The 16,119-nt window shown below is 37.3% G+C and overlaps 1 protein-coding gene across 4 annotated transcripts in view; it reads left to right on the top strand.

Moving 5' to 3' along the window:
- The window catches only part of LOC134351923 (protein tweety homolog 3-like), a 218,710-nt gene extending 207,578 nt beyond the window's left edge, over positions 1-11,132 (top strand). For all 4 annotated transcript variants that reach the window (XM_063058845.1, XM_063058843.1, XM_063058844.1 and 1 more), the window contains one exon: positions 6,897-11,132. In XM_063058845.1, the coding sequence (XP_062914915.1) occupies positions 6,897-6,962 (66 nt within the window). In that variant the 3' untranslated portion in view covers positions 6,963-11,132. The remainder of the gene's footprint in view (positions 1-6,896) is intronic.
- The last annotated feature ends 4,987 nt before the right edge of the window (positions 11,133-16,119 follow it).

Here is a 16,119-nt window from a genome sequence, read left to right as displayed (position 1 = left end):
GTGCCCAAAAACTTGCTTTGGGCCCTTTTCCTTTTTTGTTATTTTGAAACCGTAAAAGATGGGAATAAAAAAGTTTTCTTGCTTAAAATATTAAAGAAATGTGTCATCTTTAATTTTATGCCTTTTGGAAATCAGGTCATCTTTTACTCACTTCTATTCACAGTAACAGAAAGTTTGAAAAAAAAATACACACATGCACACGTGTGTGTGTGTGTGTGTGTATATATATATATATATATATGTGTGTGTGTATATATGTGTGTGTGTATATATATGTGTGTGTGTGTATATATATGTGTGTGTGTGTGTGTATATGTGTGTATATGTATGTGTATGTATGTGTATATATATATAGTTAGTAGTGGCTCCATATGTCACTACTACAGGGCGTGGCGACCCCGCCTTACACGAGTCTCGGGCTCAGCTGGCTCCGGCTGACAGTACCCAGTATGGGATCCTATCCAGGGTGACGAATCCCACTGTCTTGTGGGTATCTTCGGGAGAAGAGAAAGCTAAGGAGTGAACCCTACACAAATCTGGAGTGGAGCCCGGAAGGCGGTTGGATGATGTATCACGTTACCTCCAGGCAGCCCCTGCAGCCAAGCTGATGCCAAATTTACCGCTTCGCATTCCTTTGGACCTCATCCGCGAGGCCGAGGGTTTGTACACACACACACCATAAAAATGCAGGAAAAAAAGATTTATTTGATTTATAAAAGGAAATTGAATAAACATGTAAACAAATCTAAGAAAAGTGTGATGGTTGGATTATTTGTGTAACTCCGAGAGAAGCTGTCCATGTGCTGTGGGTTGAATGACCTATCATTAATTATTGTTATTAATTTACTATAATTACCTTTGGTATTGCTGAATTCCAATTTTGTTTTGTCTTTTGGGTTCACTCAAAAGGTCTTTTGTCACTTTGCAAAGAAAAACAGGGTACTGTGTTCTGTCTTTCTAGTCTGCATTAATTTCTTAAACTCCATTACTTAAAGCATTATCTGGTTGTTTACATCTTTGCTCTTAATGTGCGCGTATTTCCTGCTGCATTTACTGAGGTTGCAGCATTGACTACACTTCAGTAAGTCCTTAATTACCAGTAAAGCGCTTTGGGATTTACTGAGATTATTTAAAATGCAGTATAAATGCAAATGATCCTTCCTGAAACCTAGTACCTTATTTGTATTCACTGTATAGCGAAGATCTCTTTCCTGACAAGTGCTTCGTAGGATTACCCCACTTAGCATACACCACCACTTTTAGTTAGATTTTGTACAGAATTAACATTCTGCACAGGCACAGCATTTGCTGTCTCCTATCTTGGTTACTAAACATCTCTGTACCTAGTTGAATGGTTATTCATTATTTCCACTGCCTGCTGTGGTTATCTGCAAACCAGTAGATAATTTAAGAGCTAATCATTATCCCAGTGGAAAATGTACCTTAAAGCAATAGTAAAACAAAAGACTTATTTTGGCCAATTCCATGATGAATTTTTAATTACACATTTCATTAATAACAATCATTTTATTAAATACAGTGCCTATAAAAACTGTTCTTCCCCCCCCCCCCCGGAGATTTCAGAACATTCAATCACAGTGGATTTATTTTGCTGCTTTTGACATTGATCAACAGAAAAGATTCTTTTGTGGCAAAGTGGAAACAAATTTCTACAAGCTTGTCTAAATTTATTATAATTATTAAACACAAAATTGATTGCACAATTACTCACCTACTTCAATTCAGTATTTAGTCGATGCACCTTTGTAGCAATTACAGCCTTAAGTCTGTGTGGACAGGTCTCTTTCAGCTTTGCACATCTGGACATTGCAATTTTTCTTTCACAAAACTGCTCAAGCTCTGTCAGATTGAAAGAGGATCGTTAGTAAACAGCTCTTTTTAAGTCCAGGCACAAATTCTCAATTGGATTAAGGTATGGACTCTGACTTGACCACTCCAGGACATTAACTTTGGTTTTAAGTCATTCGTGTATAGCCTTGGCTTTATGCTTGGGGTCATTATCTTTGTGGGAAAAGGAATCTTTTCCCAAGTCACAGTTCTCTTGCAGACTGCATTAGGTTTTCCTCTAGGATTTCCCTGTATTTTGCTGCATTCATTTTACCCTCTGCCAGAGCCTGCTGCAGTGAAGCATCCCCACTACATGATGCAGCCACCACCATGCTTAACGGTACAGATGGTGTGTTTTTGAAGATGTGCGGTGCTTGGTTTACACCAAACGTAGCATTTAGTCTGATGGCCAAAAAGCTCAATTTTGGTTTCATCAGACCATAGAACCACCTGACTTCAGAGTCTCTGGCAAACTCTAGCAGAGATTTCATGTGACTTTTTTTTTCCCCAACAGTAGCTTTCTCTTTGACACTCTCCCATAAAGGCTGCAACTGGTGAAGCACCTGGGCATCAGATATTGTCTGTGCAGTGTCTCCCATCTCTGCCAGTGAAGCTTGTAACTCCGCCAGAGTTGTCGTAGGTTTCCTCATTAGTCCCCTTCTTGCCTGGTCACTCAGTTTTTTGAGGATGGTTTGCTTTAGGCAGATTTACAGCTGTGCCATACTCTTTCCATTTCTTGATGATTGACTTAACTGTACTCCAAGGGATACTCAGTGACTTGGAACTTCCCTTGTATCCATCTCCTGACTTGTGCTTTTCAATATCCTTTTTATGAAGTTACTTGGAGTGTTCTTTTGTAGTTTTGCCAGGATACTGACTCACCAGCAGTTGGACCTTCCAGATACTGGTGTATTTTTACTACAATCAATTGAAACACCTTGACTGCACACGTGACTAATGATGTGACTTTTAAAACCAACAGGCTGCACCAGTGATGATTTGGTGTGTCATATTAAAGGGGGTGAATACTTACAGAATCCGCTATTTTGTGTTCTATATTTGTAATTAATTTAGATCACTTTGTGTCACTTTGACACGATTCTTTTTCTGTTGATCTGTGTCATAAAAAAAGCCAAATTAAATCCACCATGATTCAATATTATAAAACATGAAAACTTACAAAGAGGGCTGTATATTTTTTATAAGCACTGTGTATTAGCCTAACAATATGTTCACCATTTTATCTTAGCTTCTGATTCTTCTAGTTTATTATTGATGCGAAACTTAGTCAAACTTCTAGAAAGGGACTCTGCTGCCATACTGACAGATTTTCTGGATCATTGGATGTTACTCTTAATGAATATCCCAATACTTTTTTTGATGTTGCATAGCATCGTATTAAACTTTCCAGTAAACCCAGTCAGTTGAGTTGGAAAGTAGGAATCAGGAGGGGCTGGTATGTTGAACATCATCTTGTGAACCACATATTAAGCCATTACAATTTCTAAATAGTAGATTATTACAGTTGTGTTGATTTTTTTTTACTGTGATTCAACCAAGTACCCTCAGATTCAAACTAGATTAGTTTATTATCATATACACTGGGATGCATTGAAATTCCTTGTTCACTTTAAGCTAGCAGACTGAACTGTATACATAGTAATAATAAATATACATGCCACAATAAATATAACAATGAGTGCAAAGCATCAGAATGGTGCACAGATTGTAGTGCAAGAAGAAATTTTAAAGTAGCAATAACTGAAAGAGGCAGTGTTAAGAGTCGGAGAATGTATCAGCACCATGAAGGAAGGTGATGTGAATGGGGTTCAGAAGTCTGATAGCAGTGAGGAATAATTTGTTCTTGAGTTTAGAGTACCCTGGTATTGCCATTCTTGTCACCTACCAGTCCTAATATTTCTATTCTCCTCATTGTAAACAAAACCTTTGAGGGTCACCATTGCACAGAAATTTATTGAAATTTCACAGAAATGCCCTAAAGTTCAGATCAGACACTGGGTATTTGCCATAAGATGATTCCGTCCCCCCCCCCCCCCCCAAAGACGTTCCATCATCTGCAAAGCACATTCCTCTCTACTTAATTAAATGAATCCAGCTTTAACAAGATTCAGTAAACTTGACCCCATCGAGGACAAAGCAGTCGAGACATTCAGCGCATCTCCCACTCTACACTATGGCTACATCGTATTATTACAACACGTCCTCTGGCAACTCATCAAGACTTCAATAGCAACTCCTAGACCAACTTCACAAGCTGTTGGCAGATGTCAGTGCCACTACCTGAAAATTCCCTTCACATTTTGATTTGGACTTTGGCCGAAGTACTGTCATTCTCTACTGAATGACACCTAAAGGCACCTTCAGTGCATGATTCACCACCACCTACTCAAGAACACTAGGGGCAAATATTGATCCTCCAGTGGTATCCACATCTTGCAACTAAATTTTTAAAGAAAATGTAGTAATTGCCCTATTCTTCTGAACAAAGTATTCATCTAACTTTTACAAAATTCGTGCAGGTTCATGTTGCATTTAACTTGAGTAAATTATTTAAAGAAAACACCTTTACAGGAAAATGATTTAAATTTCATCGCAGCACATACAAAATGCTGGAGGAACTCCACAGGTAAGGCAGCATCTATGCAGAGGAATAAACACTGGACGTTTTGGTTGAGACCCTTCATCAGGACGTTATGATATTTCATCATATATGCCATAATTTTGTAAATGCTTGTTCATTTATTGATTCTTTTTCTGTAACATGTTTGAGAAGTTTTCTTTTGTAACTGGTTATTTCCTTTATAATCCTTTATTGAAGTATTTTACTACAATTCCTTGGCTAAACCTCACCTGCCTTTTCAGTTACCAGTTTACCAGTTAACTAGTACTTACAGCTGCAATGAGGGTATTGGAATACATTGAGACATGGGGAGACAAATGGAAAAAAAGCAATACACAAATATACAGACATCATACTCTGTCCAGTGATCTGTCTTATAGGGTTGCTTATAATTTTCTTTCAGCAGAGAGTTGTAAAACCCAGTGTTCACATTTCTTGTACAAAGAAAACTGTATATTATCTAACTGAAGCTGTTTTGCAATTGAAAGAAATCCTAAAGGCACATTTCAAGAAATTAATTTGTTGAAAGTACTCATTGACAAAATAATAATTGATCAATGGAGTTTTGTAAGTTGGCAAATCCTTGCATGATTTGCTAACTGCTAGGCTAAGGAAATGATTTGGGAATGTTAAATCTCATGCCTTCTCTTCCATCTGTTTTTCTTTTTGTCTCAAAACCATTGCATTATCTTAGACTAATCTGCCCAGATCTGCTTTGATCTGGTGGCCAATTATGCCCATAACTGGGCTATTGTTAAGCATTGTTAAACTCCTCAGCAGTATTCTGGTCACCGTGTACGTGCACTTCACAAGTTCATTCCTAATGGAGCCTAAAAACATAACATAAATGCTTGCCAGAATAATTAATGCCTTTTAATATTGTTAATTTAAATATTGTTATAATAAGCCATGTTTAGTCTTTATTTAACTTCTAATATTAGGTACTTTTCAATAGATTGCATTATTTGAATGTGAATGATTTATAGCATGAAAGTATTGTCAGCTATTGAGCCTGAGATGGGAGCTACTGGCTGTAGATACACTTTTGAACGGTTGTCCGCTTGCACTAGCTGAGTCCCTGGACAGTGGTGATTTTCTGCATGCGCAACCCCTCGAGTGTGTTGTACGTTACACCAGATAGGTCCAGAGCGCAAGTGACCAGTGATCTCGGGTTAGTGGATAATCTAACTCAATATTTCTACCTTTTTTAAAATTCATTTTGATGATCCTGTGGAAGTTATTTGGGATAGGAGATGCCAAAGGAAATTTGAAAGAGGACTATTATCCCATGAATGTCACATTGGTACATTGAATTCATAGACCTCATGCTGTACATTTAGAAACCTCCAGTAGTGTTCAAAATCCACATTCTGATTATGATGTTGATATGCACTAGAATAGTTTTTTTGAATTTTGGAGGAAATTGCATACCATGTTTGCAAGTGTGCTGTTGAAACAATTTCCTGGGATATTAGTGATACATGCATCCCTGGTCTTAAGGTGGCACTGGAATGTGGAGACTTGCAATCTTCCAGATTTACTTATTAATTCTATTAGAATTGTTCTACTCTTTTAATTATTTTCCTTTTATTACTTAAATGTGCTGATCTGATGAAATGCTCTGTATGGAAAGCAAAGGTTTTCATTGTACCTCAGTACATGTGATAATAAACCAATTTACCTTCTTGTACTGTCTGTGTTGTGATTCAAATCTGACTTGTATCAAAGAAGTCTACAGTTCTATATTCTTATTGTTTAATGGAACTGTATTCAATGTACTATATATTTTTAAAAATGAGCATTATCCTTCGACAGCAGGTCCCATGCCAGGTTCTTAATTGCGTTAGATGTCATTTGTACTGACTCCCAACATTTTTTTTAAATTTGTGTGCATTGAACACTATGTAGTTTTTATCTATTCTAGGTAAATGGAGTTGCAGTAGTTTGAATAACATGCAGGACGGTTTTTACATTACACAACACTCCAAATATCCTACCTACTTAAGACTATGATTCAAATAATGGAATTTAAAGATGTAATCAAGTGTAGATTTCAAACTTATTTTAGTTTTGTTGTATTTCAATACAGGATGTCTGCACTGGTTCTAGTCCTTCTGTTGAGAAAGTTGATCATAGATTTGTTTTATCTCCTCATCAAAGCTGATATTTAGAATGTCCTCTGTATCTTATTTGCATTCGGATTTCATGCTTTCCTTCCAGTTCAGTGGTAAGTTTGATATTAAAACTCTACGTCACAACAGATGGCTCAAGAATACATCTGTAGACTGGGGTTCAGTATCAAAATAACACTTTACTGCAGCTGGGTCATGTTTTTGAAATTATGAATTGGAGAATTTGAGAGGATAGTCTTGCAGCATTTAAATTCATCTCTTCAATTTTTCCACAGTACTCGAACAGCATGAGAGCCAAATACCTCGCCACAAACAGGCCTGAAACCAACAGCGTCCACTAAGACCACAGAAAGAGGAAAAACTGGAACTTTGTGTCAAATGCCATTAATACAGTTTTGCTATCTTGAGAGTAGCACTATTCTATCAGTTGTACATTTGTACTGTAAAAGGTAGATTGATTACAAGGAATGAACAAACTCTGCTAATGTACTGTAGATTGTGTGTTTGAATGCTTAGGGGATGTGTATTGTTAAATCTGCAGACCCTGCACAACCTTATCTGTACCAATATCACAGTTTACATTATTCCAGTTCACTTCAGTTTAAGGTTCTCTCATTTCTAGATTGCAACAGACATGCCAAGATGTGTGGGTGTGCCAGTATGCAATCATCTGAGCAAAATCACAATTGGTTTGTGCCTGTTGTAACAATTGTAAAGTGCACCAGTCATTGTAGATGAAAATACAGTAGTTCAGATCAATGCAGAATTTATATTTTCTGGAAAAGTTCACAGATGAAATGCCAAAATATCAAACTACATTTTTGCTATTTTTTTTCAGGAGATTTAAAAGTATCACAGAAACCCCCAAAATGACAGTGACAGAAATATAGAAAAACATTATTGATTATCAACAAGTTAAAATTGAAGCCTGTGGTCTTTTAAATTTACTATGGTTGTAATATAACTTTAACCACTCAAAAGTTCACCATATACACTGGTGTTCTTTCTGTAATAAGGGTATGTATTGCCACAGACATCTTGTGTAAATATTGGGGTAAATGCACTAAAATTGCTCTGAAAGTTTGCCAATTTAGGTAGCTAATCAATGATCAATGTGGTTAATCTGATTCTAGTTATCACTGGTATTACATGTTGTTGTCTTCTTTAGGGATTGCTTACAAAGCTCAAAAACCTCATCTGTAAATGTCCTGTCTTGACAGATGCATGTTTTAATATTGATTGGCAAATGTTTTACTTTGTTGCACATAAAGACATTTTAGCCTTTTCTTAAAGTATGTTGCAGTACTGCACAGTTACTGTGGTTTTACTACGATTTTTGTTTTAACTTTATTTAACATGTAATTTCTTGTTTTGAAATTAGACTTGCATTTTTTTTTGCGTGTGTTTTACCCTGCATGGGCAATTTTATACTTTTAGTTTAGAATTTAGAAAGTTTAATTAGCTCAAGGTTGTACATTACTGGAAACTTACAAATGCATCTAATCACTTGAGGATAAATTACATTCTTGCAGGTTATAAAATAATCCTGGAAGATGCATTTTGTGGAATATTACAAGTCTTAAAATAATATATCAATGATGGAGTGATTTACCCATGGTTTCTGTTAAATAAATTGAAACATTGTAAAATTTCTTATTAATTATTGCTGTCTTGAGTAAAAAGTAGACACAAGCTTAAGTTGTGACAATCCACCCACTGTGTCTGCTCATGTTTTAGCAATGGTGCTGTTTAATAATTGAATCAGTTGCATATAGAGCATACTAATTCGGTTCTATTGTTTGACTTCAGGAAGAAACATTCCTGCTTTTGAGTTTGAGGGACTTTATTTGGTGTTAAAAGGACGTCTGAAATTAAAGTACTTAAATTTTACACTGCAGTCTCTAATCTCTGGGAGACTTTTTAAAACAATCTTTTTGTTAACTTTCTACTTTACAATATTTGGCAGCTGAGCAATAGCTACTTAAACATGACTGAAACATTCCAAAAGTCCAATCTTTCATTCAAGTCCGTGTTTAACATGTTCTTGTGAAAGATATGCATATGAATTAATTCTAATGCTACCCTGTCATTTATCCTGTTTGGTTCAAACATATTTATTTCCAGCATCTTTGATACCTGGCATTAGTCTTGGAAACAATAACGGCATTGGTACTTTCCAAGAGTCATGTGAATTATGCTCTGATTTACCAAATTAGGAATAATTTGTTCCATATGTGCTGTTAGTCACATGTCCTGAGTATTTAGGGAAAATATTAAACTGTGCTTAATGGCTTCATGTCTAAGTCTGTTACTGTTGTTTTTGCAGTCACTCAGCACTGAGCACAATGGAAAAATTTCTGTGGCAGTTTGTATACTTTATAAATGTGAAACTCTAAAATGAGAAAACCTGAAATTGAAAGTTCTAAACAGAAAATGCACACTCTCCCCACTTAGTGAAGTCCACTTTTGTGTTACTGTGATTGTATTACACCCCAGTCAACCTCAATCCTTCGATCAGACGTAATTACCTTAACATGCCTACATGTTCCAAATGGGTAGCCAGAAGTTAAAAATTTGATTTGGCTTTCAGAGAGCTGAATGATTGAGTATGTATCTTACCCCATATGTATCCCCCATATGTCCTTCAGCACGGAGCTGTGCACTCAAATTATGCTAGAACCTGAGCCACAATCCATCAGCAGCTAGGCACAAGATCTTCTCTATAGAAGCAAACATCACTTTACTCTGTCAAAAAATAGCTTGTTTATTATTCACCCTATGAATTATATTAACTATTTTGCTTTGAAGTTAGATGCTTGAGTTAATCAGTATGAACTATCTGTTTGGCTGACAGCTTTTTTAAATATAAAGTTTGAGAACTTAAGAAAATCCATCCAGTTAGCAACAAGCAAGGATTGTCACTAAGCCTAACTAATTTTCTGCAAGATATTCAAAAGGACTATGGTGTGTTCAGCTGCATAAATGAGCTCCCTTGCTCTCTCTCTTGCTTGCTCGCTGGCTATCTCTCGCTTTCTTACTTGCTCTTTAGAAGCACAATCTCATCTTAATTTTGTAACGTAGGTTTCCACAGTTAGTTTTTACACCTTGGAAAGCACACATCAACCATGCAACCTTGAAAATGTGAATGCAGGAAACACTTGGGTGTAAAACTGACCATCAATCAGGAAGAATCCTGTAATGATACGATATTTACTGTGAATTTACTAAGCACTGCAGGTTTGTGTCTATATTGGCATTCTCTTCATGTAGTACTTAAAGTATTTTCTTGCTAGCATGTGGACTTGCACTGAATTTGCAGCGAGTGTTTTTGTCAAAAAATTATTAGAAGTGAGTATCTAACTTTATGACCAGTGAAAATGAGTGAAGATAAGAGTTTGTAAAACCTGCAGTAGGCTAATGTTTAGATTTATTTTTTCATCAACTAACTGTTCCTTATACTTATTAACTGTATTGCCAGAAAGCCTGAAGATTAAAATTGTAACAAAAGTTCTCAGTCTTGGCCCTTGCATTTGGTTCTGAAACTGTGCAATAATGTGATTTTGTCGAGTGACATATTCTTGCAAAACAAATAATCAATGCAAACTGATTCTAATTCTAAAATCATGGAATGTGATATCTGCCAGTACAGCAACAAGAAGGAATGAAAACTTGTTTTTTTTTTACTAAAACTATTCGATTAAAAATAACTCTTCCACCCCCTATTTGCATGATATTAATCCCAAAAGCTTTGTTCTAAAACAACCTCGTTTCATAACTGATATTTTTCCAATGCTTCCTGCCTTTCTCTGAAGCAGCAAAACTCTCTACTTAACACTGAACACTTTAGAAGTGTTTAACATAAGGTTATTGATCTTCAGTTTTGTTCGAAAGTTAAATGCAGTCAAAATTGAAAATTAGTTTTAAATGTCATTGAAAGCGCATCTGAAAATTTTATCGGGAATGCTGGCAGGTGAAGATTTGAAGTGTAAAAGCAAACTGAGTCCAGTGAAAACTATTTAGTTACGTTGTGAACCAGAGTTACTCTGTTGTATTAGTGAGACAATCCTTGAGTGTTTTCATGGAAATTTTACCATTTGTAGAAAACTATATCCACAAATGAATAACTTGCACGATCAGTGGGCATTGATTGGTAAAATGTAATTTGCCTTGTAATGCCCTTTTTTTAACCATTTCAAACAATTGTGTACCATACTGCTTCAATTTTTACTTACATAATAACATGTAACAAAACTGGTAATTGTAGTACATAGTAATAGTGTAGTTTTGTGAAGCCTGTTTTTAAAACAGCATTTTTTATTCAAAGAGGGGAATGATCCTGTGTACTATTGTTCATTATTATTTTTGCTAAAATTGCTGTAGCTCTTAATAGATTTATAACATTTTAAAACTTCTTTTTTCAATGAGTAAAATGTTGCAAATGTCAAACCTGTGGTTTTCATGAGCTTGAACTAAATGTTTTCAAAATGAAACTAATAAAGTTTGTTGGCTTGCCAACTATATTTCTTGCTTATTTCTATTGCCAAGGGAGGAAGACTTTCCAAAGCTAATAAACAAAGACCCATCTGATGCACACTGGCACTCCTCATGGACAATGTGTTAAGATGTACTTCTAACAGGGAAGGGATGAACATGGGTTTACTTCTCATGTTTACTGCATTCTACAAGCGATTACCACCACACAAAAGTAGATGTAGAATGACAAGTTCCACATAACCTTTATCACAGGTGGACTCTGGGTTTAAAATCTTGCTGCTCATTATCTGACAGGGAAGTGAGATTTCCTTTCGCCTGCAGACTACTGCAGTTCAGGAAAGCACCCAGCCCCAACCAGTTTAGCTGCTCAGTGCTGGACTTTGCAGGCATCATTCGTGTCTAGCTTTCTGTCAGTCTTTCCAAAGTAATGTGGCAGGATTATAATGAACTTGACCCAATCAATACCTGTGTGCAAACAGAAAATTTTCAATTAGCTGCAAACATACAATAAGGAAAAATGAGTTGTGCAACACATTACCTTTCATTTTATATATCCTATATACAGTGGCAAGCAAAAGTTTGGGCACCCCGGTCAAAATTTCTGTTACTGTGAATAGTTAAGTGAGTAGAAGATGAACTGATCTCCAAAAGTCAAAGTTAAAGATGAAACATTCTTTTCAACATCTTAAGCAAGATTAGTGTGTTATTTTAGAGTGGAGAAAAAAGGAAAGGAGCGCCATGCAAAAGTTTGGGCAACCCAACAGATTTGAGCTCTCAGATAACTTTTACAAAGGTCTCAGACCTTAATTATCTTGTTTGGGCTATGGCGTATTCACAGTCATCGTTAGCAAAGGCCAGGTGATGCAAATTTCAAAGCTTTGTAAATATCCTGATTCCTCAAACCTTGTCCCAACAATCGGCAGCCATGAGCTCCTCTAAGCAGCTGCCTAGCGCTCTGAAAATTAAAATAAATGATGCCCACATGGTAGGAGAAGGGTATAAGAAGATAGCAAAGTGTTTTCAGGTAGCCGTTTCCTCAGTTCAGAATGTAATTAGGAAATGGCAGTTAACAGGAATGGTGGAGGTCAAGTTGAGATCTGGAAGACGAAGAAAACTTTCCGAGAGAACTGCTCGTAGGATTGCTAGAAAGGCAAATCAAAACTCCCGTTTGACTGCAAAAGACCTTAAGGAAGATTTAGCAGACTCTGAAGTGGTGGTGCACTGTTCTACTGTCCAGTACCACCTGCACAAATATGACCTTCATGGAAGAGTCATCGGAATAAAACAGTTCCTGCGTCCTCACCATAAAATTCAGCGTCAAAGTTTGCAAAGGAACATCTAAACAGGCATGATGCATTTTGGAAACAAGTCATGTGGATCGGTGAAGTTAAAATAGAACTTTTTGGCCGCAATGAGCAAAGGTATATTTGGAGAAAAAAGGGTGCAGAATTTCATGAGAAGAACACCTCTCCAACTGTTAAGCACGGGGGTGGATCGATCATGCTTTGGGCTTGTGTTGCAGCCAATGGCACGGGGAACATTTCACTGGTATAAAGAAGAATGAATTCAATTAAATACCAGCAAATTCTGGAAGCAAACAGCACACTGTCCGTTTAAAAAAAAAGCCGAAGATGAAAAGCGGATGGCTTCTACAACAGGATAATGATCCTAAACACACCTCAAAATCCACAATGGACTACCTCAAGAGGTGCAAGCTGAAGGTTTTGCCATGACCCTCACAGTTCCCTGACCTAAACATCATCGAGAATCTGTGGATAGACCTCAAAAGAGCAGTGCATGCATGATGGCCCAAGAATCTCACAGAACTAGAAGCCTTTTGCAAGGAAGAATGGGTGAAAATCCCCCAAACAAAAATTGAAAGAGTCTTAGCTGGCTACAGAAAGTGTATACAAGCTGTGATACTTGGCAAAGTGGGTGTTACTAAGTACTGACCATGCAGGATGCCCAAATTTTGCTTTGGGTCCTTTTCCTTTTTTGCTATTTTGAAACTGTAAAAGATGGAAATAAAAAAGTAATCTTGCTTAAAATATTAAAGAAATATGTCATCTTTAACTTTACGCCTTTTGGAAATCAGGCTATCTTTTACTCGCTTAGCTATTCACAGTAACAGAAATTTTGACCAGGGTGCCCGAACTTTTGCATGTCACTGTATTTGACACTCACCAAATGAGCAAAAACAATCCAGTTTGAAGCTAGTTTACTGTATGAAGTTAACACAATAATGGTGCAGATTATTTTTCTTTATATTTTAAAACAAAAGCTTGTTTTTAGTCTAACCCATTTGAGAAAGCTCTTTTTGTGTAGCCACCTAATACCATCATTCTCACTCTCGATCAGGGGTTCTCAACCTGCGGTCCACAAACCCCTTAGTTAATGGTGGGGGCCCTCTGCTCTTCCAGATGACTGGAAGATAGTCCTTTTCAGGAAAGGCAGCTGGGTAACTATAGACCTGCAAGCCTAACAACAATGGTAGAGATGATATGGGGAGGGGAGGAGAATAAAAATTCTGAGGAGAGGTGTTTCATGATCACTTGGAAAGGTAAGTTCTATTCAGAAATGACCAATGTGTGACAGATCGTGACTGACCATTTTATCAATTTTATTTAAGAGGTGACAAATTGTTTTGATAAGGGCAGGGCAGTACATGTGATTTATATGGATTTTAGTTAAGGCCTTTGACAAGTTCTTGCAAACCCCATTTCCAGAAAAGTTGGGATTTTTTCCAAAATGCAATAAAAACAAAAATCTGTGATATGTTAATTCACGTGAACCTTTATTTAACTGACAAAAGTACAAAGAAAAGATTTTCAATAGTTTTACTGACCAACTTGATTGTATTTTGTAAACATACACAAATTTAGAATTTGATGGCTGCAACACACTCAACAAAAGTTGGGACAGAGGCATGTTTACCATTGTGTTACATCACCTTTCCTTTTAATAACACTTTTTAATCATTTTGGAACTGAGGATACTAATTGTAGTAGATTTGCAATTGGAAGTTTTGTCCATTCTTGCTTGATATAAGACTTCAACTGCTCAACAGTCTGTGGTCTCCATTGTCTGATTCTCCTCTTCATGATGCGCCATACATTTTCAATAGGAGATAGATCTGGACTGGCAGCAGGCCAGTCAAGCACACTCACTCTGTGTCTACAAAGCCACGCTGTTGTAGCCCGTGCAGAATGTGGTCTGGCATTGTCCTGCTGAAATAAGCATGGACATCCCGGGAAGAGACGTCGCCTTGATGGCAACATATGTCTCTCTAAAATCCTAATATACGCCTCAGAGTCAATGGTACCTCCGCATACATGCAATGCACCCATGCGTGGGCACTGATGCATCCCCATACCATCACAGATGCTGGCTTTTGCACCATTCGCTGATAACAATCTGGATGGTTGTTTTCATCTTTGGCACGGAGAACTCGACGCCCGTTTTTTCCGAAAACTAGCTGAAATGTAGACTCGTGACCACAGCACGGTTCCACAGTCTTTCAGTCTATCTGAGATGAGCTCGGGCCCAGAGAACTCGCCGGCGTTTCTGCATAGAGTTGATGTATGGCTCCTCCTTGCGTAATACAGTTTCAAGTTGCATTTCTGGATGCAGCGACAGACTGTGTTGAGTGACAATGACTTTCCGAAGTACTCCCGAGCCCAGGTGTCTATAATTGTCACAGTAGCATAATGGTTTCTTAGGCAGTGCCGCCTGAGGGCTGGAAGATCACGCGCATTCAACAGTGGTTTCCGACCTTGCCCTTTACGCACTGAGATTATCTCTGGATTCTCTGAATCTTTTCACGATATTATGTACTGTAGATGTCGAAAGACCTAAATTCTCTGCAATCTTGTGTTGAGAAATGTTCCTTTTGAACTAACAATTCTCTCACGAATTTTGGCACGAAGAGGTGAGCCACGACCCATCCTTGCTTGCAAAGACTGAGCCTTTGATGGACGCTACTTTTATACCCAGTCATGATACCTCATCTGCTACCAATTAGCCTGCTAAATGTGGAGTCTTCCAAACTGGTGTTACCTGAATATTCTGTGCACTTTTCAATCTTATTTTAACTCTGTCCCAACTTTTGTTGAGTGTGTTGCAGCCATCAAATTCTAAATTTGTGTATATTTACAAAATACATTTAAGTTGGTCAGTAAAACTATCGAAAATCTTTTCTTTGTACTTTTGTCAGTTAAATAAAGGTTCACGTAAATTAACATATCACAGATTTTTGCTTTTATTGCATTTTAGAAAATATCCCAACTTTTCTGGAAATGGAGTTTGTACATGGGAGACTGGTTTAAAAGGTGTGGGTCTTTGGGATACAAAATAATTTGTCAACTGGATCTAAATTGGTTTAGCCATAGGAGACAGTGAACGATGATAAAATATTATTTTTTTGATTGATTACCTGTGACTATTGGTAGCCGCAGGGATCAGTGTTGGGGCCCTGGCTGCTTGTAATATGTATAAATGATTTGAATATGGATGTGGGAGGCAAGATTAGTAAACTTGCAGATTCTCCAAGAATTGATAGAGTTGTTGATAGTGTGAAAGGTAGTCTACAGAGACATATCAAACTATTTGTGAAATGGGCTGAAAAATGGCAGATTGAGGTTAATCCAGACAAATGAGAGGTGATGTACTTTGGAAGCACCAATAAGGCCAGGACATAGATCGTGAATAGCGGGGTCCTGGGGGTCATTGAGGGACCGAGGGACCTTGGAGTGCAAGTGCATAGATCTTTGAAAGTAGAAATGGTGGGAAGGCATAGGGGATACCAGCTTTTGTTAGTTGGGGCATTGAATGCTGAAGTAGGGAGGTTCTGCCCCAACTTTATAAAAGCTTGGGTAGCCTTCAGCTGGAGATATTCATGCAGTTCTAATCATCAGGATTTAGGAGTGATGTGATCGCACTGGAGAACCAGAATATTGCCTGTGGTGGAGCGATTCAGTTACGAGGGGAAATGGTAGAAGTTAAGTC

This window comes from Mobula hypostoma, chromosome 9 (genome assembly GCF_963921235.1).
Source record: "Mobula hypostoma chromosome 9, sMobHyp1.1, whole genome shotgun sequence".
In the NCBI taxonomy this organism is placed as follows: domain Eukaryota; kingdom Metazoa; phylum Chordata; class Chondrichthyes; order Myliobatiformes; family Myliobatidae; genus Mobula; species Mobula hypostoma.
The sequence above is the reverse complement of the archived record's forward strand: the minus strand, read 5'-3'. Positions and strand labels throughout refer to the sequence as shown.